This window comes from Schistocerca americana, chromosome 9, assembly GCF_021461395.2.
Source record: "Schistocerca americana isolate TAMUIC-IGC-003095 chromosome 9, iqSchAmer2.1, whole genome shotgun sequence".
Taxonomy (NCBI): Eukaryota; Metazoa; Arthropoda; class Insecta; order Orthoptera; family Acrididae; genus Schistocerca; species Schistocerca americana.
Window position 1 is genome coordinate 75687869 of NC_060127.1, and position 26840 is coordinate 75714708.

General features: G+C 44.7%; 1 protein-coding gene across 1 annotated transcript in view; it reads right to left on the reverse strand.

Moving 5' to 3' along the window:
* LOC124550666 (serine protease 44-like) overlaps positions 1-14489 on the reverse strand; it is a 69357-nt gene extending 54868 nt beyond the window's left edge. Inside the window, exon 1 of the mRNA XM_047125390.1 lies at positions 14414-14489. Within this exon, the coding sequence (XP_046981346.1) occupies positions 14414-14489 (76 nt within the window). The remainder of the gene's footprint in view (positions 1-14413) is intronic.
* Positions 14490-26840: the final 12351 nt, after the last annotated feature.

The following is a 26840-nucleotide window of genomic DNA, read 5'->3' on the forward strand; positions in this document are numbered from 1 at the left end:
CCCCGACCCAGACTACAATGCAAACTCTAAAAGTGGTAAGAAATAATTCTCTCGCGTGTGCCTCGCGTGTTTAATAATTTAAGATCTCATGCTTGATCAAAAATCCTAATTAGCCGAGGCAATAATCTGAAAAAGTTTATTTCATTTTTCAACGAATACGTCCATGTTCTAAGATCAGTGTCAGTAACGTGACAAACAATTTTGCTAAAGATTAACTTTTACTAAACGGACAATTTCCACAAACGCAATATAATGTAACTCAGAATCGAAACCAAATTATCAGTTATTTTGAGCAAAGCCCACCACGTTACGACAACAATACTCCATCATTATTAACCCATAATTTGTGTAAAAAAACAATAAATCACGTTGTCACGCGAGAACCCCTACGTGATCAGGCCACAGGATGGAGTGAACCTGGAGCACTGAAAAAGCATAAGAACCTTTTGCAGCTTCAGATCACATTCAAATTTCGTCTAATGGTTTTGGACGGTCCCAAAGCGGTTCCACCCTTTCGACCAGAGCAAAAATTACGGCCACATTGCACTCCAAAGTGGTGATATGACGTTCAATGGCGTTTGCAGACCACGATGTCCTTAGAGAAGAATTGAAGCGCCAGGGAGATGACAGCAGTATAAAAGAGTGTCAAGAACGTCTTCCTGCTGCTGTCTTTTTTCGACGGCCAACCGCTGAGGCCTTTCCGTGTCGATTCTGACCTACGATGTGTCTGAAATGTCGTCCTCGGCCGCTCGTAACAAATCTGAGTGATTTCAGAGCTGGGTGTTGCAGTTCTGACCTCCATCGCAGAGGTGTCAAAATATGGCGGTGAAGTGTGTGTAAGACGGAGTGTTACGACTTTCCCATCGTGTGAAGGGTGCACAGCGATGTTGGACAGAATTGTGGTGAAAATTCTTGCCCATCATTAACCCACTTTACACATGACACTAACTTCCGAGCTGTGGCATTTTTTCTCACACTTGTCGACACCTTCTTGTTGAAGTGTCATCGATCCCGAGGATGACATCGCAGGGCGCCACGCTATTGCACCCTTACAAGTAAAGTTATAGGAACCCTTGGGCTAAATTTCAAACTCTTGTGTCACAGTGGGTGTCAATTAAGGGGTTCGAAAAAAAGTGATCCTTTACTTCTGTTGCGCAGTGTACTTTTAAACTCTCGTTTGTTTGAGCTTTTTCCTCCGTTCTTCTCCATTACTTGAACTCGTATTACGTTGAACTCCCGGAAATTCGAACTTTCTCCCTGGTTCCCTCAAATTCAAATTATCGAAAGTCGACTGTATATCATTGAGCCGTGTATCGACTCGTGCTACACCTTGTGTTTAGATTGCATTGGTTTTCCTTTTGTTCCCCTGACATGTTTGTTTGATATGTTGTCTGTCATTAAGTGGCTGCTTGGTTGTCTTTTCCCTCTGCTTTGCTTCCGGGAAGGCTATGGAGGAAGTGAGATCGTTGACTGGTGGTAACGTCGTGTGGTGGCGCGGAAGTAGGGGCGTTGCGCGCAGAGAGAGTGTGGTGGACACGGGAGGACAGTGTGGCTCTCCAGCGCGAAGCAGGCGTGGTCGGTTGTACCGAGTCGCCACGTGATGTATGTCGGTTGTGTGTAACGAGCGGGTCGAGTTGACAGAAGAGCTCCCCGCGTGTTGGTTGTATACAGAATCGCCCCACGAGTAGTTGCTGTTCATTTCGCCTTGGTGGGACGTTAACAAGCTTCTTTAAGTCCTCCGTTTCAACACTGGAGTTTAAAAAGGAGACACCTAACATGATGGAGCGGTCACTACCCGTCAACGGACGTGAACTCCGGTGACAGAGCGTGTTGTCGCGTGACCGTGGCGTGTTGGGTACGCTGGCGACGCGTGCGCGGTCGGATGTGTGGATCCTTGCCATCGGAGGTCGTGTACTGCCTGTTCGAGCATAATTGCAAGTTAAGTTCGTGGAAGGTTTAATCATTAAGTAATAAGTTTGTGTAACCAGTGTCTCCTCTGCCTTGTGGCCTCCGGCAATCGGGTTTCCTGTCCTCGGCACCGGTGTAATTGAAGACCGCGATCTTTCCTCCTCCTCTCGTTACTGTCCGATGGGAGGTGCAGTTTTGGCAGTTTAATTGTTTCGCTATTCTGTCGTGGGTTATGAGTAAATTCACGCTTCTTGTTGGTTCATCATGAGGTCGTTCATTCAGGACTGTGTGGTGTAATGTTTCCTTGCACGAGGTTAGCTCTAATTCTGTCAGCAAGTTAAGCCTTGTTATAATAATTTTTCACTGGCTAAAAGTCGGTGCAGTGACCAGCCTTAGAGTGGCAATTGTGTTTACGGGCGTATTTAAATTGGTCAGTATTCTGTCTAGCCTGAGCATCCCTGAGTGGGTGATTTGTGGCCGCCTTACACGGGTCCGTCATATCTGTTACGTTCTAATGATATTCCAGGATATTTTTGTTTAAAATTTTTTTAAATTCCTTCAAGTTTGTAAATTCCTTTTATTGCCATTAATCGGGTGTTTGCTGAGACCTGTTTAATTTTTTGTAATGGCGGTGTTGGTAGCTTCACTACCTCACCGTACTTTATGAAGAAAGTTCGTATTTACTTTAGTAGCCTGTTTACTAATATGTTTTAAATGTTTTAAATTGTTGTATTGCTATAAATTACATTGATTGGCGTTAGCGGCGTGCTTTAAAAGGTAGTTTATTGCCGTACTGCTAGTTTCTGTGTTTTTTTTAAAATTTTAAACTGTTGTATTGCTATAAATTACTTGATTGCCGTTAGCGGCGTGTTTAAAAGGCTGTTTATTGCCGTACTCACAGTTTCTGTAAGATACGAATAAAACATTTGTGAAAATCTCAACTCGACAGTAAACTACTAGAAATTTGGCCTCGTTTCCCAACTTGTGGTGTGGCTTGTAGTAACCGTAACCACTGTGTGTGTCAATCATCACTTCGAAAGTAAAATTTTCTCACAGCGACACTGCTCAACATTCTAATTAAGTGGCTTTTTTAACAAGTCTGCTTGATTTTTTTCTGTCGAAATGTACTGGAGGTCAGTCGTTCCGTTCATTACTTTCTCCCTGATGAAATTGTGTTTTATGCCGATGTGCTTCGTTCTTGACCTACCTATATGACTCTTGGAGAGTATAATTGGCGCCTGGTTGTCACAGCACGCAGGCGTCCCCTCTCCAGTGGATTCCTTCAGGTCACGTCTCTTGAGTAGCTCTCTCTCCCTTGCGCAGTCTGGCACTAACTGGTATTCTGCTTCCATTGCACTCAGTGCAACTGCAGTTTGTTTGGTAGTCTTCCAGTAGACCGCAGATCTTTCCAGTATTATCACAGATGCGATAATGCGTTTGCTATCACTTACACGGAGTGTTCAAAAAATCTCTCCGCAGTGCCGTATGATTGTCAGCCGCGCGTGTCGTATGATTGTTCGCCTGCCCGGGTTACTTCCCTTCAAGTGGACTCTCCCAACATTCCACTGTTTCGTTTACCTCAGCCAGCGTCAGTAGTATCGTTGGTTTGTGTCGTGACGTGTTGACGCGAATGTTTAAGTTTAGTTGCTTTGTTCGTTTGTTTCGTTTTTGTTACTGTTAAAGTGATAACCATTGAAATACGTGTGTTTTTAGTCGAACAAGTGTTCAAAGCTGGCGGTAAATACACAGTTTCAGTTTGTCAAACATTTAATTCAGTTTTTCCGAAGACAACACTTCCACATCGCGATACTGTGACAATTGCACGGGGAAGTAGTCGTCCTAGCGTCTTGTCTGAGGATAAACTACTCGATATTTACGATAAAATGTCCACGAGTCCGAACAAGTCAGTAAGAAAAATTGCCCAGGAAATGGCTCCATATGGCTCTGAGCACTATGGGACTTGACATCTGAGATCATCAGTCTCCTAGAACTTGGAACTACTTTGACCTAACTAACCTAAGGACATCACACACATCCATGCCCGAGGCAGGATTCCAACCTGCGACCGTAGCGGTAGCGCGGTTCCAGACTGAAGCGCCTAGAACCGCTCGGCCACACCGGCTGGCTCCAGGAAATGGATGTTAGTGTCGGAACGGCCCAAACAACTGTAAGGAAAAAATTAGAACTTTTCCGATACAAAGCGACAGTCGTGCAAGAACTGAAAAATGGTGATCATGGCAAGAGACTGCATTATCGTCAATAGTTCAAAAATTTCGTTCAACAAAATGGAAGGGATATTCTTAACGAAACGTTTTTTACTGATGAGGCGTGGTTTCATTTATCCGGGTACATGAACTCGCAAAATTCTCGTATGAGGAGTACTGCAAATCCATTATGTATTCATGAGGAACCACTTCATTCTGTGAAAATAGGAGTTTGGATTGAAATTTCTAGACGTCGGATTGTGGGTCCCATGTTTTTCAACGAAACAATAAACGCATAACGATACTGCAGTGGTATTCTGTACCCATTCATAGGAGAGCTTGTGAAATACTGAACGGTTATCTTCAACAAGATGGTGCAACCGCGCATACAGATCGCATTTCAATGTCAATGCTTGTTCATGTTTTTGGTGATCGCATAATTTCACAGGGACTTTGGCCTCCACGATCGCCTGACCTAACACCACCTGACTTTTTCTCCTGGGGTGCAGTGAAAGCAACTGTCTATAACAATCGTCCAAGATCCATCGATGTATTGAAAACTGCAGTATCCACTTTCACTGCTTCTGTTACAGAAGAAATGTTACAGCTTGTGTTTAGAAACATGATTAGACGAATTGAATTGTGTGTTCAACAACAGCGGGGACACTTTCAACATTTAATGTGAAAATTTGTAAGTAAAAAGGAATATTCAATAAATTAATAACTTGTATTGCGCTGAGTTTCATTTCGGTAAGTTCACTGCGGCATACGGCACGCGTGGCTAACAATCCTACAGCACTGCGGAGAGACTTTTTGAACACCCCGCGTCAACAAGCGTCAGCGAATTCTTCAGGTTTTTCGCCAGAGGGGTAATATCTGAATTTGTGATGTGCTGTTTGCTTCACGTATCCGTTTTACTGCGTTCCAGTGGTTCATGTTCAGTTTTGAACCACACCGTGACGACATTGCCATCGGAAAAGCTGTGTCTCGTCCTCTGTGAAAGGTGAAGGAGTCCACCAATAAGCTCACGATACCAACAATTTTTGACTTCATCATCGTACTTCCCTCTGTGAAAGACTAATTTTTCCATCTGTTCTGTTTTCACAATTCAGTCCTAACGTGTGCGACACAATGCACATGTGCTTCATTTGAAAGAAATCTTCTTGGAGAACCTTCACCTTTTACCTCACCACTTCATTCTGTCAGAATGTAATCATGACATCCATAAACAGTGACAGTATAACTTTCCCTTCCTTTGCATTTAATAAGTGTACGCGTTTTTGTGAACCCTCGTTGCCAGTTTTGTAAAGGCCTCGTCGCTGCTGCTGTAATGGTAGGCCGAATGCCTCTGTTGTTACGGTAGGGTCAGCTGGTGAGTTCGTCAAACGGGTTCTGGCGCAGTACGCAGCTATACCTCAGGGTCAGGTAACAGAATAAATGGAGGCTCTACAACACCCCAACAAATTAGTAACAAAGTCACACAAATGAGGTAAAAAGGTTTAATTATCGTTGTGACTTCTCGAATAACCGAGTCTACAACACTGCATGTAATATAACACAAAAAAGGCCCTCATGGCTAAGCGCAAATAATCGCAGGTAAGCTTCACAGTACATAGAAATTGGAATTTACAACAACTTTGTTGAAACTTCCTGGCAGATTAAAACTGTGTGCTCGTCGTATATGGAAAGTACAATTTTTAGTAGCGCCCACCGTGTTACGACAGCCATGCCTTTTTATCAGCAACTTAAGCATCTTCCGCAGGTTCCGTCTCACCAGACTAACAGTCCGAAAATTAGAACCTTTTACAGTTATTTTCATTTGCTACGAACAGAAAGCGTAATTCACTCCATTCGCTTTCGGAACGCTCTGTCTGTTCTCCGTCATCTCTGTATATTTCGCTAATCGCCTTACCGTTGTTAAACGGGCACGTTTTGTTTCCCGCGAGATTCACGAACATAGCTCTGCGTGAGTTAACGTTTTCCAGAGGTATCGCACAAAAAATAGTCGGAATCGACAAATATTTCGTCTTTGCCACACGTACGAGTTTTACATCGGTAATGGTGTCGTCCATTTGATAATGGAGAGAGATGCGCGCGGTAGAAATGCGGGGGGAGGCAACGCTAAAGTGAGGATATTGAAATGAACGTAGGTTGCGGTGGTTGTTCGCAGATGTGTGTGTGTGTGAATTCCTAAGAGACCAAACTGCTGAGGTCATCGGTCCCTAGACGTCCACGCTAGTTAAACTAACTTAATGCTAAGAACAGAACACACAGCCATGCACGAGGGGCCGCGCAATCCGTGACACAGCGCCTCAAACCACGCGGCCACTCCGCGCGACATTCGGAGATGAAGAAGCCTGTTCAGGGTAGAGAAGGTTGGAGAATTGCATCTTAGCTGACTGAAGACCACTACAGTAAGAGCAAGCTACGGGTCCTTAGTGTTTGGCCTGTATACTGAAGAAGCAAAAAGTGAAATAGACTAAAGGCTCATAAGATGGACTAAAATTTGAGGTTAAACACAGATCCATGAACGCAAGTAGCCAACCAGCCTGACATTGATTGACAGTTGTTGGATGCACTCCTGAAGCATAGTTGTGCCAGGCGCCATCCTCCTGAAGCATAGTCGTGTCAAACTCCGTGGCGTCTTGGATCCTCAAAAGCTCAAGCAGGTTCGAGGGCCCTGCCCGGTACTCTCATGAGTTTGCTATTAATGGTATCTGGCCAAGTGAGGAAAAACTAAAGTCTTATAAGCACAGAATATGGACTGAGGCTAAACGAAATATTTGAGGCACAGCAGAAATAAGACTGGCGACAAAGCTAATATTAGTATCTTTGATTTTGGTGCTACTTTATTCATTTCACTCTTTATTCTACCTTTTGGAAGTAGAAATAATTTTTTTAATAGAATTGTTATCTTCTGCACGCTACATTTACGAACAAAATGGTTCAAATTACTCTGAGCACTATCGAACTTAACATCTAAGGTCATTAGTCCCCTAGAACTACTTAAACCTAACTAACCTAAGGAGATCACACACACCCATGCCCGAGGCAGGATTCGAACCCGCAACCGTAGAGGTCGCGGGGCTCCAGACTGAAGCGCCTAGAGCCGCTCGACCACAGCGGCCGGAAATTTACTAACAATATCACTCTGCCACATAAATGATTTACAGATAATTTTATATTTAACCTATAACCCTAAAATTATTGCATTTATCACAGGTGTTCTATACGAGATTGTCATTTTGCTTTAATGTAAAATTACGTTACTTCACACCGGGAAGACGCAGTGCTTAAGCGCACGTATATAGCGCCCACTGTATTGCAATTTTTCCGTATCAATTAAGCTTCCGTAGTATTAAGCCGAAGTTTCTTTTTATAGCGGCGTTATTTTAGCTCATATTTGCTTTTCTTTCCCCATGTGTTTATAACTGTGCTCCTTTGTAAATAGAACTCTAGCTTCTGCACTCTGAATTATACGTACAGTATTACTCTGTCAGCAAATGTATTAGAAATTTTATACGTAATGTATACCGGTAAATTTATTGCATTATTAGTAGCCTTGTAGAAGAAATATTCATTCTTAGTTTAATGTGAAATGCTATTAATTAACACAAGCAAAGCGTAGTTCTTACGCGGATGTATTGAGCGCTCTTTAAATACCGATTTTTGCTTATCGCTTGAGCTCGTACCTTTGAACGATTGTCTTTTGTCTCTGGAATGGTGAATACATATGTAATGTAAATATTTTATTCTTTGGGCTAATTTTATGATTTTATGCAGACAAGAACGTACACTATATGATCAAAAGTATCCGGACACCCCCAAAAACATACGTTTTTCGTATTACGTGCATTGTGTTGCCACCTACTGCCAGGTACTCCATATCAGCGACGTCAGTAGTCATTAGACATCATGAGAAAGGAGGACCTCAAGGACTTCAAATGTGGTCAGATGATTGGGCATTACCTGTGTCATAGGTCTGTACGCGAAATTTCCACACTACTAAACATCCCCACGTCCACTGTTTCCGAAGTAATAGTGAAGTGGAAACGCGAAGGGACACGTACAGCTCAAAAGCGTACAGCCCGACCTCGTCTTTTGACTGACAAGAGACTGCCGACAATTGAAGAGGGTCGTAATGTGTAATAGGCAGACATCTGTTCAGACTAACACACACAAATACCAGGCTGCGTCAGGATCCACTGCCAAGTACTGTGACAGTTAGGCGGGAGGTGAGGAAACGTTGATTTCACGGTCGAGCGGCTGCTCGTGAGCCCCGGTAAATGCCAAACGCCGCCTCGCTTGGTGTAAGGAGCGTAAACATTGGACGATTGAACAGTGGAAAAACGTTGTCAGGAGTGAAGAATCACGGTACACAATGTGGCGATCCGATGGTAGAGTGTGGGTATGGCGATTGCCCGGTGAACGTCATCTACCAGCGTGTTTAGTACCAGCAGTAAAATTCGGAGGCGGTGGTGTTACGGTGTGGTCGTCCTTTTCATGGAGGGGGCTTGCACCCCTCGTTGTTTTGCGTGGCACTATCACAGCACAGGCCTATGCAGATGGTTTACGCACCTTCTTGCATCCCACTGTTGAAGAGCAATTCGGGGATGGCGCTTGCATCTTTGAACACGATCGAGCATCTGTTGATAATGCGCCGCCTGTGGCGGAGTGGTTGCACGACAATAACATCACTGTAATGGACTGGCCTGCACAGAGTACTGACCTGAATCCTATAGAACATCTTTGGGATGCTTTGGAATGCCGACATCGTGCCAGGCGTCACCGACCGACATCGATACCTCTCCTCAGTGCAGCACTCCGTGAAGATTGGGCTGCCATTCCCCAAGAAACCTTCCAGCATCTGAATGGACGTATGCCTGTGAGAGTGGAAGCTGTCATCAAGGCTAAGGGTGGGCCAACACCGTATTTAATTCCTGCGTTACCGATGGAGGGGGCCACGAAGTTGTAAGTCATTTTGAGCCAGACGTCCGGATGCTATAGAGTATGTCAGTGGGCGAATACATTTGTGCAGTTATTGTGAGGTACGCTGAGTGTAATATGGCTGCTGTCTTAAGCCATGGTATGTGAAGTTTCTGGTTTTTACATCAATTTCATATATGACAAGAGCCGCTTAGGTTCAGCTAATGTAATTTACCACCAAGTGATGTAACAAGTGAGTACGCTTACCCTACAAATATTTTTCTATTATTAATATTTTGTTATACATGTGAAATAGTTTGTAACCGTTTTATACATTTTAGGGCCCACACCTTCTGAGGAAGATATTTTTATAAATGTTGAAAGCTGGGGCAAATAAACCTTTGGTTTGCAGATGGTTGGCTGATTTTTCAACCTTTTCAACAATGGAGACCACGCACTTCATGAAGGTTTGCGCCACCTTGGACGCAAACTAAAGTTTGGCAGCTTAAGTCAGAAGATCGTAAAAAGCCATCTAACACAGCAAAAAGAACATCCCTCGACAAAAGAAGGCTACTAGTATTAGAAATAGACAATAACTTGAAATTTCTGAGCATATACTCTTGAAGCACCAGATGTTTTGTGGTTTTAGGGCGCACAACTACAGTGGTCATTAGCACCCGGACTAAATTACGAATGCACTGCGAGGCACAAGGTTAAAACAGGCACTAAAAGGGACAACGCTATAAAAGAGACATTAACAGGCAAGGGATTAAAAGAAAACAGCATAATCAAATGTCCTTAGACAGGTTTGTCAAGTGGATAAAACGAAGAACGCGAGCAGCTGCTCCTAGGTCATCCGCTAAAATGGCATCCAGAGTACATGGCATTCCAAGATCAACTCGCAGTGTATTAAAATTCGGACAGGACGTTAAAATGTGGCGTACCGTCAGCAATTGCCAACATGGGCAGAACGGCGCCGGCGCAGCCGTCAGGAGATGGCGATGGCTGAACCGGCAGTGTCCAATCCGTAACCGGGCCAAAACGACCTCCTCCCGCCGAGAAGGGCGTGAAGAGGTCGTCCAAGCCGTGGGGAGAGGTTTCAAGGCCTGAAGCTTGTTTTCAGTAAGTGTAGACCAATCGGCACGCCACAGCGATAAAATGCGCTGACAAATGACCCTGCTACAATCAGATGAAGGGACACAACAAGAAGCTGTCCGAGGCTGGAGGACCGCAGCCTTGGCCGCGGCATCTGCAGCTTCGTTCCCAGGGATACCGACATGGCCAGGAACCCACATAAAGCTAACCGGAGAACCGTCGTCCGCCAGCTGCTGAAGAGAGCGTTGGATCCGGTGCACGAGAGGGTGAACCGGATACGGATCACTGAGGCTCTGGATGGCGCTCAGGGAATCAGAGCAGATGACATAAGCAGAATGTCGGTGGCGGCAGATGTAAAGAACAGCCTGGTAGAGGGCAAAGAGCTCAGCTGTGAAGACCGAACAATGGCCATGGAGCTGGTATTTGAAACTGTGTGCCCCGACAATAAAAGAACACCCGACACCGCCATTGATCTTAGAGCCATCTGTGTAAATGAAGATCGTATTAATGAACTTCGAACGAAGTTCGACAAACCGGGAGCGGTATACCTAAGCTGGGGTAACCTCCTTTGGGAGCGAGCTGAGGTCAAGGTGAACGCGAACCTGAGCCTGGAGCCAAGGTGGCGTTTGGCTCTCGCCCAATCGAGAAAGGTTGCAGGGAGTGAAAAACCAAGGTGCTGAAGGAGGCGACGAAAGCGAACTCCAGGGGATAGCAGGGCAGATACATACAACCCGTATTGACGGTCGAGACAGTCGTCAAAAAAGGAACGATAAGACGGGTGGTCGGGCATTGACAATAGCCGACAGGCATACCGTCAAAGCAGTATATCGCGCCGGTAGGTTAGTGGCAATTCACCGGCTCAGACTCTCGACGGGACTAGTATAGAACGCTCCGATCGCAAGACGTAACCCCCGATGTTGTATAGAGTTGAGGCGGCGTAAGATGGACGGCCGTGCAGAGGAGTATACGAAGCTCCCATAATCCAGCTTTGAGCGGACGATCGACCGATATAGGCGAAGTAGGACGGTTCGATCCGCTGCCCACGACGTACCACTGAGAACACGGAGGACTGTGAGAGAACGGGTACAACGGGCAGCCAAATATGACACATGTGGAGACCAGCTAAGTTTCCTGTCAAATGTAAGACCTAAAAATTTAGTTGTCTTCGCGAATGGGAGAGCAACGGGACCGAGATGTAAGGACGGTGGGAGAAACTCTTTGTAGCGCCAGAAGTTAACACAGACCGTCTTCTCGGAATGTACATCAGTCACAGACTGTGGGAATACCGGTAAATCAGAGAACTGAAAAGTTTGAGATGTGTGAAAGACAAGATAGTCCCATATTCAGGGGATGGACACAAGGAAGCAGAAGCAGGAATCCTGCACCGCCGTTGTAAGCGAGCTATAAGTAAAGGTGGTTTGCCATTACCTTCCTTCGTCCTTGTTCTGTCACGTGTTCATCTGTGTCGTGTGTATAGCTGTGGTGACTGCTTGTACAGGGCAGAGTCGGGTCTGTGTTGACAAGGATGAAGGGATGGAAGGAGGGAAAGCCGGTGTCGGTGAGAAATCTACTCCTCCCGAACAGCTCTGAGTGGACCACCGAGATTAATGTCCAAACATCAACAGTGTGACGTGCCCTAACTTCACGAGACACTGCAGAGAGGTTCGGACACGTCCAGGACATTCGCACAATGACTGGTGATCACGACCTTCACGCCACCTCCTGTTCTCCATCTCCTGGCCAATTACTGGCAGCAAAAAATTTTTCACCACCAATATTCGAACCAGCTTACCTAGTCGAGAAACACAGCACAAGCGTGCGTTAGTGATGTCAGCTATAGAGGTGGGTTGCTAGAGAAGTATGCAAGAAGTTAAAAGCGTTGATTATATAGGAAATGTGAAAATTCTGCACAGAATCGTCACGGAAAAGAGATAAAAAACACTGATTAAAGTGGGGACAGGAATGTGGGTCACATGTTAAGGTATTAGGAAATTAGTTTACTAGAGGGAACTAGTCAGTGCAAAATTGGCAGAGAGAAGACAGGTTGGAATACATGTATATTTTTTTTATAGAAACATATCATATACATTACCTTCTTCTTCTTTAGCTTGTGCCTGTATCCCGCATTGGTCGCAAGGTCCACGTTGTTGCTATAGGATTTGGCATGGTTAATTTAAAGGGGTGGCTGGATGCCCTTCCTGTCGCCACCCCATACCCCCTCGGGGTGGAATCAGTGTACCCCAGATGTTTGCATCTAGTGTGAAACATGGAATACTGCGAACGTATTTCAGATGTCTGCGAGTCGTGTAACTGAGGCGGGATGCGGGACCAGCCCAGTATTCACCTAGTGAGGTGTGGAAACCACCTAAAAACCACATCCAGGCTGGCTGGTACACCCGCCCACGTCGTTAAGCCGCCGGGCGGATTCTATACGGGGCTGGCGCGCCTATCCAAGTCCACGAAGCAGCGCATTAGCGGTCTTGGCTAACCTGGCGAGTCATATATACACTCCCGGAAATGGAAAAAAGAACACACTGACACCGGTGTGTCATACCCACCATACTTGCTCCGGACACTGCGAGAGGGCTGTACAAGCAATGATCACACGCACGGCACAGCGGACACACCAGGAACCGCGGTGTTGGCCGTCGAATGGCGCTAGCTGCGCAGCATTTGTGCACCGCCGCCGTCAGTGTCAGCCAGTTTGCCGTGGCATACGGAGCTCCATCGCAGTCTTTAACACTGGTAGCATGCCGCGACAGCGTGGACGTGAACCGTATGTGCAGTTGACGGACTTTGAGCGAGGGCGTATAGTGGGCATGCGGGAGGCCGCCTGGACGTACCGCCGAATTGCTCAACACGTGGGGCGTGAGGTCTCCACAGTACATCGATGTTGTCGCCAGTGGTCGGCGGAAGGTGCACGTGCCCGTCGACCTGGGACCGGACCGCAGCGACGCACGGATGCACGCCAAGACCGTAGGATCCTACGCAGTGCCGTAGGGGACCGCACCGCCACTTCCCAGCAAATTAGGGACACTGTTGCTCCTGGGGTATTGGCGAGGACCATTCGCAACCGTCTCCATGAAGCTGGGCTACGGTCCCGCACACCGTTAGGCCGTCTTCCGCTCACGCCCCAACATCGTGCAGCCCGCCTCCAGTGGTGTCGCGACAGGCGTGAATGGAGGGACGAATGGAGACGTGTCGTCTTCAGCGATGAGAGTCGCTTCTGCCTTGGTGCCAATGATGGTCGTATGCGTGTTTGGCGCCGTGCAGGTGAGCGCCACAATCAGGACTGCATACGACCGAGGCACACAGGGCCAACACCCGGCATCATGGTGTGGGGAGCGATCTCCTACACTGGCCGTACACCACTGGTGATCGTCGAGGGGACACTGAATAGTGCACGGTACATCCAAACCGTCATCGAACCCATCGTTCTACCATTCCTAGACCGGCAAGGGAACTTGCTGTTCCAACAGTCCGCATGTATCCCGTGCCACCCAACGTGCTCTAGAAGGTGTAAGTCAACTACCCTGGCAGCAAGATCTCCGGATCTGTCCCCCATTGAGCATGTTTGGGACTGGATGAAGCGTCGTCTCACGCGGTCTGCACGTCCAGCACGAACGCTGGTCCAACTGAGGCGCCAGGTGGAAATGGCATGGCAAGCCGTTCCACAGGACTACATCCAGCATCTCTACGATCGTCTCCATGGGAGAATAGCAGCCTGCATTGCTGCGAAAGGTGGATATACACTGTACTAGTGCCGACATTGTGCATGCTCTGTTGCCTGTGTCTATGTGCCTGTGGTTCTGTCAGTGTGATCATGTGATGTATCTGACCCCAGGAATGTGTCAATAAAGTTTCCCCTTCCTGGGACAATGAATTCACGGTGTTCTTATTTCAATTTCCAGGAGTGTATATTATCTGTGCACTACAAATCAGTCTTCATTCTTCATACACTGGACTTGTTTCTGAACAATTACACTGCAAACAACTATTGGAAATAACAGCATTGTTTATGATTCATTAAGATAATCATGTGATCTGCACTAACTACATATAGGATATTACGCGTAACTGTTGCTGTGAGGTGGAGAGATTCGTAATGGAGAGGAAACGTAGCAAGGCGTCCCAAACTATTTGGAAGAAAGTAAGAGAAATCAAATGATGCTTAGAGTGACAGCGAAAACGACAACAGAAGGTATAAAATATCTAGTAAACCAACAGGCCGTTTTGCACGTTTCACAGTGAAAGGTAGTCTTTGCTAGTGATACACTCACCCCGTCTGATAATACTCGTCTTCACCGTAACAACCAACAGCGCAGATACCAGCAAGTAGAGGGCGCGCACTGCCATCGTTCCTGCTGCAGGTGCCGCCGCTGTTGCTGCCACTGTGTTGGCCAGCCATCGCGTCGCCTTTTATACCGCCACTGCCTCCTGCGTGGTGAACCATAGTTAGCAACTCTCTGACTGCCTGTCGTAGATTCGATAAGAGCTCTGTGTCGCTAACTGACGCTATCTGCCGCTGTCTATCACTAATACAATCTGACGACATGTCGTTCAGTTCCAGTAACGTTAATCGTCCGTTAAGTCCCACTGCATTTCAAAACTTCACAACTTGGAAACTGAGAGACAAAGAAAATTGGTGTATTAATTCTGCATACAAAAGGTTTCCTCTACGCTGATAGGGTGACCCCCTACCAGCTATCTGTATGCGCTGTAACTGTTCGTTTGAACACTTTCGACATTTTTGCATTTTCGGAAATACCATTTTTGACTATGTTACGTAAGTGTTGCACGACATACTCTGCATTCTTCACACGTGCTTAAAAATTTTGGTAATACCTGTATTGTACATGAGAGTAAATTTGGTTTTCTGTCTTTTAAGATGATCTGAAAATGGGTCCCGGCCAGAAAATACGTAGGTTTGAACTTAAATCTCTACCATCTGGTGAGCAAGATGTATGAAACAGGCGAAATACCCTCAGACTTCAAGAAGAATATAATAATTCCAATCCCCAAGAATGCAGGTGTTGACAGATGTGAAAATTACCGAACAATCAGTTTAATAAGCCACACCTGCAAAATACTAACACGAATTCTTTACAGACGAATGGAAAAACTAGTAGAAGCCGACCTCGGGGAAGATCAGTTTGGATTCCGTAGAAATACTGCAACGCGTGAGGCAATACTGACCTTACGACTTATCTTAGAAGAAAGAATAAGGAAAGGCAAAGCTACGTTTATAGCACTTCTAGACTTAGAGAAAGCTTTTGACAATGTTGACTGGAATACTCTCTTTCAGATTCTAAACGTGGCAGGGGTAAAATACAGGGAGCGAAAGGCTATTTACAATTTGTACAGAAACCAGATGGCAGTTATGAGTCGAGAGGCATGAAAGGGAAGCAGTGGTTGGGAAGGGAGTAAGACAGGGTTGTAGCCTCTCCCCGATCTTATTAAATCTGTATATTGAGCAAGCAGTAAAGGAAACAAAAGAAAAATTCGGAGTAGGTATTAAAGTCCATGGAGAAGAAATAAAAACTTTGAGGTTCGCCGATGACATTGTAATTCTGTCAGAGACAGCAAAGGACTTGGAAGAGCAGTTGAACGGAATGGACAGTGTCTTGAATGGAGGATATAAGATGAACATCAAGAAAAGCAAAACAAGGATAATGGAATGTAGTCGGAATAAGTCGGGTGATGCTGAGGGAATTAGATTAGGAAATGAGACACTTAAAGTAGTAACGGAGTTTTGCTATTTGGGGAGCAAAATAACTGATGATGGTCGAAGTAGAGAGGATATAAAATGTAGACTGGCAATGGCAAGGAATTCGTTTCTGAAGAAGAGAAATTTGTTAACATCGAGTATAGATTTAAGTGTCAGGGAGTCGTTTCTGAAAGTATTTGTATGGAGTGTAGCCATGTATGGAAGTGAAACATGGACGATAAATAGTTTGGACAAGAAGAGAATAGAAGCTTTCGAAATGTGGTGCTACAGAAGAATGCTGAAGATTAGATGGGTAGATCACATAACTAATGAGGAAGTATTGAATAGGATTGGGGAGAAGAGAAGTTTGTGGCACAACTTGACTAGAAGAAGGGATCGGTTGGTAGGACATGTTCTGAGGCATCAAGGGATCACAAATTTAGCATTGGAGGGCAGCGTGGAGGGTAAAAATCGTAGAGGGAGACCAAGAGATGATTACACTAAGCAGATTCAGAAGGATGTAGGTTGCAGTAGGTACTGGGAGATGAAGAAGCTTGCACAGGATAGAGTAGCATGGAGAGCTGCATCAAACCAGTCTCAGACTGAAGACCACAACAACAACAACGGAACTTAAATAGTGGCAACACTGCTGTGGAGACACTATGCAATGGAATCTACTATTGTCGCTGCTACCACACGTTGATGACATACCTACCTTACCTCCGAGCAAGTAGACTCGCCCGTCCCACGTCACCTGCGCGCGCACAATCGAGGGAAACGCAGTCACTTGTGAGCGAGCGGTCTAACGTAACGGTGTCACTATGTTTTCGAAACAGGAACAGCGGAGCTGGATCAAGATTGACTGTGCCAGAGGTCGTACAGCACGACAGTGTCATTGAGATCTTCGAGAGGCGGGCGGGGAATCGGCATTGCCGTACAGAACAGTGGCGCGTTGGGTGAAAGTCTTCAACGAAGGTCGGCAAATTGTGGCAGACGTGCATCGGGCAGGTCGCCCTAGCAGCTCTGAAGAAGAAGTGCATGCTGTTGCCACGTTAGTGGACAGTGATCGACGCCAAACGATTCGTGAGCTCTTCCACAATACCGGGTTAGCGCATACGACTGTGCTTCGTATCCTGAAGAAACGCCTGGGAATGCGTCTGACGATGCACAGCTAACTGCGGAATCGATCCGAACATTTCTAAATGAGATAAAAAACTTATTCAGTCGTCCAGTAAGGAATTCAGCTCCGACCAATCGGGATTTGAAGAGGAAAACCATATGGAAGGAATCCTGGAAACGAGACACTGAGAGAGTTGTATCAAGATCAACTAACACCAATGCCTTAACGCATTATGCGGACTGTTAATTTGAATAGCAAATTGGCTGGGAAGTTATTTATTGCTCTGCAAAAAGTTGGAGGTGCTCTGGCCCCCTACGAATTTTTCTTGTCTGTGTGAGCTTGCAAGGGCAGTAGGGGATATTTAAGTCACAGCAAGCAAGAGTGGGGAAATGGGCGTAAGAGAACTACAACTATGGTACGTGAGCCCTGGTAAGATTTGCTGTTTTGAAGAGCGCGCCGCAGCTCGTAGTGTGAAGCAGTCGCCCTCCGTTTCGCCGGCCGTAGAGGCCGAGGGGTTCTAGGCGCTTCAGTCTGGAACTGCGTGACCGCTACGGTCGCAGGTTCGAATCCTGCCTCGGGCATGGATGTGTGTCATGTCCTTAGGTTAGTTAGGTTTAAGTAGTTCTAAGTTCTAAGGGACTGATGACCTCAGCTGTTAAGTCCCATAGTGCTCAGAGCCATTACGCCCTCCGTTTCTGGCGGTGGCGCCTCTGCGGCAATCGCAGCTTTGGTGTCTGCCTCTGGTGAGAAAGGGGAAAGGTAGGCTCTTCACTTGCATTTAAGGGGCGCTAAGAGCTCGACAGTTGGTCAGTCTGTCAGTCTCGGCGAGTGTGATCAGTTGGTCAGCCAGGTGAGTGTGGGACAGTCAGTGTCTGTCTGTCGTCCGGAGTGCTACTATGTGTTAGGCCGTCAGTCTGCTCGAGTTTGCTCAGGCAATGGGCGTTGGCGGTTGGATCGATCGGTTGGTCGGTCGCGCACTGAGACAAGAGATGACTTGTCCGTCTTGAGCGTCGGCGCATGTGAGGTCGCCACGTGAGTCCAGTGGGCCGTGGCGTATAGCGAGGGGTAGTGGCTTCGCGGCCGACACGAGAGCAACAGGAGTCAACCCACGACATCGGTCTGGCCGGCGCGAGCTGCGACGCCGTGAGACGGGAGATCGGCGCGCCTTCCTGCGTCCGTTGAAGCGGCTGGCAGCGGACGGTTCGGGAGAGCGATTTGGGGGTGCTGCGCCAGGTCTTCGCCAGATATCGCAGTTTATTAGAAGTTAAATGATTCGTGATATGTTGTTTCATTTACTTGTTAGATTCTACTTGTCTTCTTGGTCAGTCTCTCGTCCCCAGCTTGCTCGTCTGTCTCTCGTCCGCATTTGTTAGGCACTTAGTATCTGTCTGCCGGTCTGTCGTACGTTAATAGCTGCCTCTGTCATGTTTGTCGGATTCGGAGTTAACGAATTTTTTGCGTAAGGTGTAAAGACCGAATCCCTGAAATATGTTTTTATCTTGCCTATCATCTTGAGAGGCGGTATAAGTGTAATGTAGAGCATGTTTGTACATTTTATGTAAGACTGCATTTCGCGGGTTTTTATTTGAATGGTCATTTTACTATATAAAGTTGCCACCCTTCCACCGTAAGAGTTCTTTTAAAAACAAGTTGCACTTTCAGTGGCAAATAATTTTTAATGTGACTGTTTTGTACCATTTCCATCCCTCTTACGGGGTACATAGTTTATGTGTTTGTGTGAGTTGTTAAAATTTTTAATTTAATCTGGTGTGTTGCAGATTTGCACCAGTGTTGTCTTTCAGAGGTTGTTGTAATAAATTGTAACTTGATATTAGAGGGTGCTATCTGATTATAATTTTTAAATCTTTTTTTTTTTTTTTTTAAAAAAAAGAAAGGGTTTTTAGGAATAAATTTTCCATTTGTTGAAAAAAAATTTGTTTTCCAGCGGTTACCCACTGGCAACTACTTCCACGCTCACATGGTGTTATTACATGTGTTAATGTTCTTGATGAATCGCTAGTAAATAAAGTAAATTCTCTAAGAAAAGGTTTTGAAAGTAAATTCACGGTCCAATATGAGTACTGCTTTTGGCGAATATCTGGTCAAAATAACTTGCTTTCGTTTTGTTCCTGGTCTGTGTATAAAAACCATACTCTCTTCGAGCAAACTAACGACCAGAAAAGTGTGTGAATAGTAATTCATACCTCCTGCAAAAACTGGACATATTCCATTCGTTTACGTGGCCATCTTCCGCAGCAGCTGTTAAAACTCTTACTATAGGTTATCTGTCTTTAGCTGGCTGCAGTTTAATTAAAGAGAATTACACCACACAATTCATTCAGTACATGAAAGACATGCAAGTTCCAGATAAAGCCACTCTCCAGTGATTCTATATAGAGAATATGTATTCCAGTATACCAATAACTGAAACAATAAAAATCTTAAACCAAACAGTACACTTCCACATGAATACATCAAAGAAACAGTGAGGCTTCTAGAGCTAATAACAGAACAGATTTTCTGTTCAATAATGAATTCTGTTTACAAAGTGAAGGATTTCCAATGGGATTCCCAAAGTCCGGAACCATAGCAAACCATATAGAACAGATTATATTTAATAAATATCCTATTCTGGATTAAATATGTGGATGACATGTTGTGAATCAAACAATAAAATTGACCAGTTAGACAAAGACAAAAATTCCGTTCATGATAAGATACATTTTACAGTAGAGAAAGAGCAAAACAGACAGTTAAATTTCTTGGGCATCACCATAAAGCTCTGACACAACCGGCGCATATTTAGCACCTACCGAAAACAGGCAACAACAGACACAATTATACATGAGACATGACAACATCCAGTTCTCAATAGAAGGCAGCACTTAGATACATGCTTGACAGTACCATTAGATACAGACAAAATTACAAAAAAGAAATGATTATGTGGAACAATTTATACTGCTGCAGTCACTTTTTACTAATATTTTACGAGCATAATGCATTTTGGTAGCATGCTGTCATCATCAGGTGCATTGTACAGTTACTTATACATCAGCTGATGAGTTATGTACATCAGCCGTGTGTGCCAGTGGGGTTAAGAATCGAAAAATAAAATTCTGTGGAAGGATAAATCTGTTACAGTGTGTACATTATGTGAATAGCATGATTAGGTAATATATTAATACGTTTACTTACATTTATGTTGGCGATTTCATTTTCTGGCACATAGAGCACAGTAACAGATAAATCACAACTTAGCATCTGCTTACATCTTTCCAAAGAGGTTTAAATTCTAAGATAAACTACTTACAATTTCAACGACTGTTAACATCTTTACAGAGGGTTGTAAAATCTAAATTAAACTACTTACAATTTCAAACACAGTAATAGATACCTGTAGTGAAGATGAGGACTTTTATCTAGATTTAATGGCAATATGGAAAATGTTACATGGATACCTAATGAAAACTATTCTGTCAACGAAATAAACATTTAATGTTGGAGAAATTTTGGAAGAAGTTAACATTATTACTTTCAAGCTTATCATTTAATAATACATCTCCATGTGCTGTGCCATGAATGAAGATTTCCAGTTCTTCATAGAAGTCCGTTTGGTGTTCCTTATTCTGTTTATGTAGTATATGGAGATGATTCGCAATATCATGGAATGGGTGGCCTGCGTCTTTTATGTGGGTGGCTGTTGCTGATCTATTGTAATTGTTAGTGTAGTAAGCATTTATATGTTCATTATATCTTGTTGGAAGTCTCTTCCAGTTTGGCCTATACACTCTCTGCCCTGCCTGCCTATTCGTAATGAATCCTATTCTCGATAACCTGCCTATTCATAATGAATTCTATTCCCATAATACCATTTTTTGCTGCTGTTGATACTAACCTACTCATCTACTCTACTAACCTACTCTTTCCATTTCACTTCAGTGACTCCCACCTATCTATACTCAGCATTTCCATTTCCCTTTTCTTTTAGCTACATCACTACAATTCACCAATATGTCTACCAATTAGTCACTGCCGCCCCACACTAGAGTACTTCATTTATCCTACAGCTACTATGGGCCCAAAGATAAATGATTGATTATTTTTTCGGTCGGCCCTCAAGCCTAGTGAACATACACATATGCACGCTAGTGGCACTGAAATAATAAAGTCAGCTGACTGAGCATTCATAGAAGCAAAGCCCCTAATCAAAGTTTAAGTCATTATATTTGAAACTGTTGATGATGAAGTGTGATGATGATTCTGGAATGAGAATTTAGTTAAGTATAACATTAATGTGACAACTTTTATGGTGCCTGTAATGGACAGTGAGAGAGTGATCCTCTCGCTACAAACAACATACACTATGTGATCAAAAGTATCCGGACACCCTAAAAACATACGTTTTTCATATTAGGAGCATTGTGCTGCCAGCTACTGCTAGGTAGTCCGTATCAGCGACCTCAGTAGTCATTAGACATCGTGAGAGAGCAGAATGGGGCGCTCCGCGGAACTCACGAACATCTAACGTGGTTAAGTGATTGGGTGTCACTTGTGTCATACGTCTGTACGCGAGATTTCCACACTCCTAAACATCCTTAGGTCCACTGTTTCCTATGCAATAGTGAAGTGGAAACGTGAAGGGACACGTACAGCACAGAAGCGTACAGGCCGACCTCGTCTGTTGACTGACAGAGACCACTGACAGTTGAAGAAGGTCGTAATGTGTAATAGGCAGACATCTATCCAGGCCGTCACACAGGAATTCCAAACTGCCTCAGGATCCACTGCAAGTAGGTAGGAAGTGAGAAAACTTGGATTTGTCTAGCGGCTGCTAATACGCCACACATCACGCCCGTAAATGCCAAACGACGCATCGTTTGGTGTAAGGAGCGTAAAAATTGGACGATTGAACAGTGGAATAACGTTGTGTGGAGTGCCGAATAACGGTACACAGTGTGGCGACCCGATGGCAGGGTGTGGGTGTGGCGAATGCCCGGCGAATGTCATCTGCCAGCGTGTGTAGTGCCAACTGTAAAATTCGGAGGCGTTGGTGTCATCTGCATCTTTCAACATGATCGAGCACCTGTTCATGATGCCCGGCCTGTGGCGAAGTGGTTAGATGACAATAACATCCCTGTTATGGACTGTCCTGCACAGAGACTTCACCTGAATCCTATAGAACACCTTTGGTATGTTTTAGAACGCCGACTTCGTGCCTCACCGACCGACATAGATTCCTCAGCGCAGCACTCAACGTAGAATGGGTTGCCGTTCCCCGAGAAACCTTCCAGCACCTGACTGAACGTATGTCTGCGAGAGTAAAAGGTGTCATCAAGGCTAAAGGTGGGCCAAAATCATATTGAATTCTAGCATTACCGATGGAGGGCGCCACGATCTTGTAAGTCATTTTCAGCCAGGTGTCCGGATACTTTTGATCACGTGGTGTATCAGAACACATTAAACAAACTGATCTTATCCAAGGTTGACTTCTATCACCGCCTCCATTCTTCTCTAAAATAATTCCTGTCTGTGTTTCGCAACCGTGACTTATTAAACTGATAGTCCATAATTTTCACAACTACTTTATTTGCAGTTGGAATTATTACTCTCTTTTTAAAAATGTGATGTTATTACCTCTGTCTCATAATATGGGGCGTTCACAACACAGTGAAATCGAATCAATTTTTATGGTAATATTGCACCTACTACACGTTTAAGTACTATTTACGAAGCTGTTTTCACAGCATAAAATATTCTTGTCCAGAGATACAGTAAATAACTGTTCTAGGCCTAGTAACTCAGTTGAGTGTAAATTGTCAGAGTTTGTATGGCTTTTTTTTTTGTCTTTGTGTGAACTCTGATTAAAGTGGGCTGATGATTAACAGTGATTCTTCTCAAGATATCGAAGATAACGCATCGGAATATCAGCATTGTAGCTAAAGTAAACTAGTGATTACTTTGTACGTATATTTGATGAGTGAGAATTAATTAAAAGTTACTTACCAGACTGGTCTGTAGAGCTTAAATGTGTGATAATAAAAATATTTTATGGTGTTTCCACAGTCATTGTACGTTAGCATTGTTGTTGTTGCGGTCTTCAGTCCAGAGACTGGTTTGCTGCAGCTCTCCATGCTACTCTATCCTGTGCAAGCTTCATCTCCCAGTACCTACTGCAACCTACATCCTTCTGAATCTGTTTAGTGTATTCATATCTTGGTCTCCCTATACAATTTTTAACCTCCACGCTGCACTCCAATACTAAATTGGTGATCCCTTGATGCCTCAGAATATGTCCTACCAACCGATCCCTTCCTCTAGTCAAGCTGTGCCACAAATTTCTCTTCTCTAATTCTATTCAGTACCTCCTCATTAGTTATGTGATCTACCCATCTAATCTTCAGCATTTTCTGTAGCACCACATTTCGAAAGCTTCTATTCTCTTTTTGTCTAAAGTATTTTTCGTCCGCGTACCACTTCCATTCATGGTTACACTCCATACAAATGCATTCAGAAACGACTTCCTGACACTTAAATCTATACTCGATGTTAACAAATTTCTCTTCTTCAGAAACGCTTTCCTTGTCATTGCCAGTCTACATTTTATATCCTCTCTACTTCGACCATCATCAGTTGTTTTGCTCCCCAAATAGCAAAACTCCTTTACTATCTTAAGTGTCTCATTTCCTAATCTAATTCCCTCAGCATCACCCAATGTAATTAGACTACATTCCATTATCCTCGTTTTGCTTTTGTTGATGTTCATCTTATATCCTCCTTCCTCCTTTCAAGACACTGTCCATTCCGTTCGACTGCTCTTCCAGTCTTTTGCTGTCTCTGACAGAATCACAATGTCATTGGCGAACCTCAAAGTTTTTATTTCTGCTCCATGGATATTAATCCCTACTCCGAATTTTTCTTTCGTTTCCTTTACTGCTTGCTCAATATACAGATTGAATAACATCGGGGATAGGCTACAACCCTATCTCACTCCCTTCCCAACCACTGCTTCCCTTTCATGCCCCCCGACTCTTATAACTGCCATCTGGTTTCTGTACAAATTGTAAATAACCTTTCGCTCCCTGTATTTTACCCCTGCCGCCTTCAGAATTTGAAAGAGGGTATTCCAGTCAACATTGTCAAAAGCTTTCTTGAAGTCTACAACTGCTAGAAACGTAGGTTTGCCTTTCATTAGTCTATTTTCTAAGATAAGTGTTCCAACATTTCTACGGAATCCAAACTGATCTTTCCCGAAGTCGGCTTCTAGCAGTTTTTCCATTAGTCTCTAAAGAATTCGTGTTAGTATTTTGCTGCCGTGGCTTATTAAACTGATAGCATATTTTTTACTTAAAGCTGGAGAGGCCACCGCTGCTGAGGAATGTGGTGTTTCTGCGGAAGCTACAATAACGTCTCCAGTCAAGATGGAGCAGAGAGCGGAGGAACGAGACGTCCTCGACATCCTGACAAGTGGAAGAGGAGTGGAGAGGCAACGGAAACAGAACTGAGGGCAGTAGTGTACTGCAAGGGAGGGCATAAGGGTTCCTGCTGACTTGTTCAATCAGGTTCGATTATGAGGTCTTGTAAAAGTCCTAAAGGTGTTAGGTTCAAATATATCTTAACTACTGGAGTAGGAACTGTAAGAGTGTGTGGCCTCTACATGTAATAAAATTATCTTATATTCAGACTCTTGTAGCGTCCAAAATACGAACATTAAAATGTTTTCGTTCTCCACGAAGTTGTCTTAAGATGTGCACGTGAAGCCTCAAATCTTGATCACAAATTCTTGCTACCAAGACACACTTGTTTACTTGATGATAGTGGCATTAGCTAAGAGAAGAAAGCCATTAGGAAACTTTCGCATATTTGCAGACCAAATTAATGAATGGATTTCGTTATCGAGCGGTCCGAGACGCTGCAGTCATGGACTGTGCAGCTGATCGATCCCGGAGGAGATTCGAGCCCTCCCTCGGGCATGGGTGTGTGTGTTAGTCCTTAGGATAATTTAGTTTAAGTTGTGTGTAAGCTTAGGGACTGATGACCTTAGCAGTTAATTCCCATAATATTTTTTAAAAAAATGGGCTTCGTTAGACGAGCAAATACACAAATCACAAAACGTTTTGCATACCCTTGACTGTTCAGAGATATCACTAAACCCACCCAAAGATGTAAACAACCATGCATGAGCAGCGCCTATTAGACGGAGGGGTTCGACAGTCGATCAGTTCAGGAAGGAGGTACATGACTCGTGTTGTCTGTCATTCAACCATGCCTAGAAGATCAATACCGCGGTTCGATCGCGTCCGACTTCTTACTTTGCGCCAGGAAGGGCTCTCAACAAGGGAAGTGTCCATGTGTCTCGGATTGAACCAAAGCGATGTTGTTCGGACATGGAGGAGATACAGAGAGACAGGAACTGTCGATGGCATGCCTCGCTCAGGCCGCCCAATGGCTACTACTGCAGCGGATGACCGCTACCGACGGCTTATGGCTCGGAGGAACCCTGACAGCAACGCCACCATGTTGAATAATGCATTTCGTGCAGCCACAGGACGTCGTGTTACGACTCAAACTGTGCGCAATAGGCTGCACGATGTGGAAGTTCACTCCCGACGTCCATGGCGAGGTCCATCTTTGCAACCACGACACCATGCAGCGCGGTACAGATGGGCCCTACAACATACCGAATGGACCCCTCAGGATTGGCATCACGTTCTCTTCACCGATGAGTGTCGCATATGCCTTCAACCAGACACTCGTCGGAGACGTGTTTGAAGGCTGAACGCCCTAGACACACCGTCGAGCGAGTGCAGCAAGGTGGCGGTTCCCTGCTGTTTTGGGGTGGCAATATGTGGGGTTGACGTACGCCGCTGGTGGTCATGGAAGGTGCCGTAACGGCTGTACGATTCGTGAATAGTGCAACCATACCGGCAGCATATTGGCAAGGCATTCGTCTACGTGGATGACAATTCGCGATTCCCCATCATGCACATCTTGTGAATGACTTCCTTCAGGATAATGACATCGCTCGACTAGAGTGGCCAGCATGTTCTCCAGACATGAGCCCTGTCGAACATGCCTCAGATAGATTGAGAAGGGCTGTTTGTGGACGACGTGACCCGCCAACCACTCTGAGAGATCTACGCCGAATCGCCGGAGTGGGACAATCTGGACCAACAGTTCCTTGAAGAAATTGTGGATAGTATGCCACGACGAATACAGGCATGCATCAATGCAAGAGGACGTGCTACTGGGTATTAGAGGTACCCGTGTGTACAGCAGTCTGGACCACCACCTCTGAAGGTCTCACTGTATGGTGGTACAACATGTAATGTGTGGTTTTCATGAGCAATAAAAAGGGCAGAAATGATGTTTCTGTTGATCTCTATTCCTATTTTCTTTACATGTTCGGAAACTCTCGGTACCGAGGCGATGCAAAACTTTTTTTGATGTGGGCAAAATGGTCCCTATATTTGAGGTCACTGAAACGAAATTTTAAAACTTCTTATCGTCCAGAAACTTGGATAATCCAGTAACGGACATAAAATATGTGGTAGCTGGTCATGGCATCAATTGTCTTACTATGAGATGGTTTACATTATGAAATACAGGGTGTTTCAAAAATGACCGGTATATTTGAAACGGCAATAAAAACTAAACGAGTAGCGATAGAAATACACCGTTTGTTGCAATATGCTTGGGACAACAGTACATTTTCAGGCAGACAAACTTTCGAAATTACAGTAGTTACAATTTTCAACAACAGATGGCGCTGCAGTCTGGGAAACTCTATAGTACGATATTTTCCACATATCCACCATGCGTAGCAAAAATATGGCGTAGCCTCTGAATGAAATTACCCGAAACCTTTGACAACGTGTCT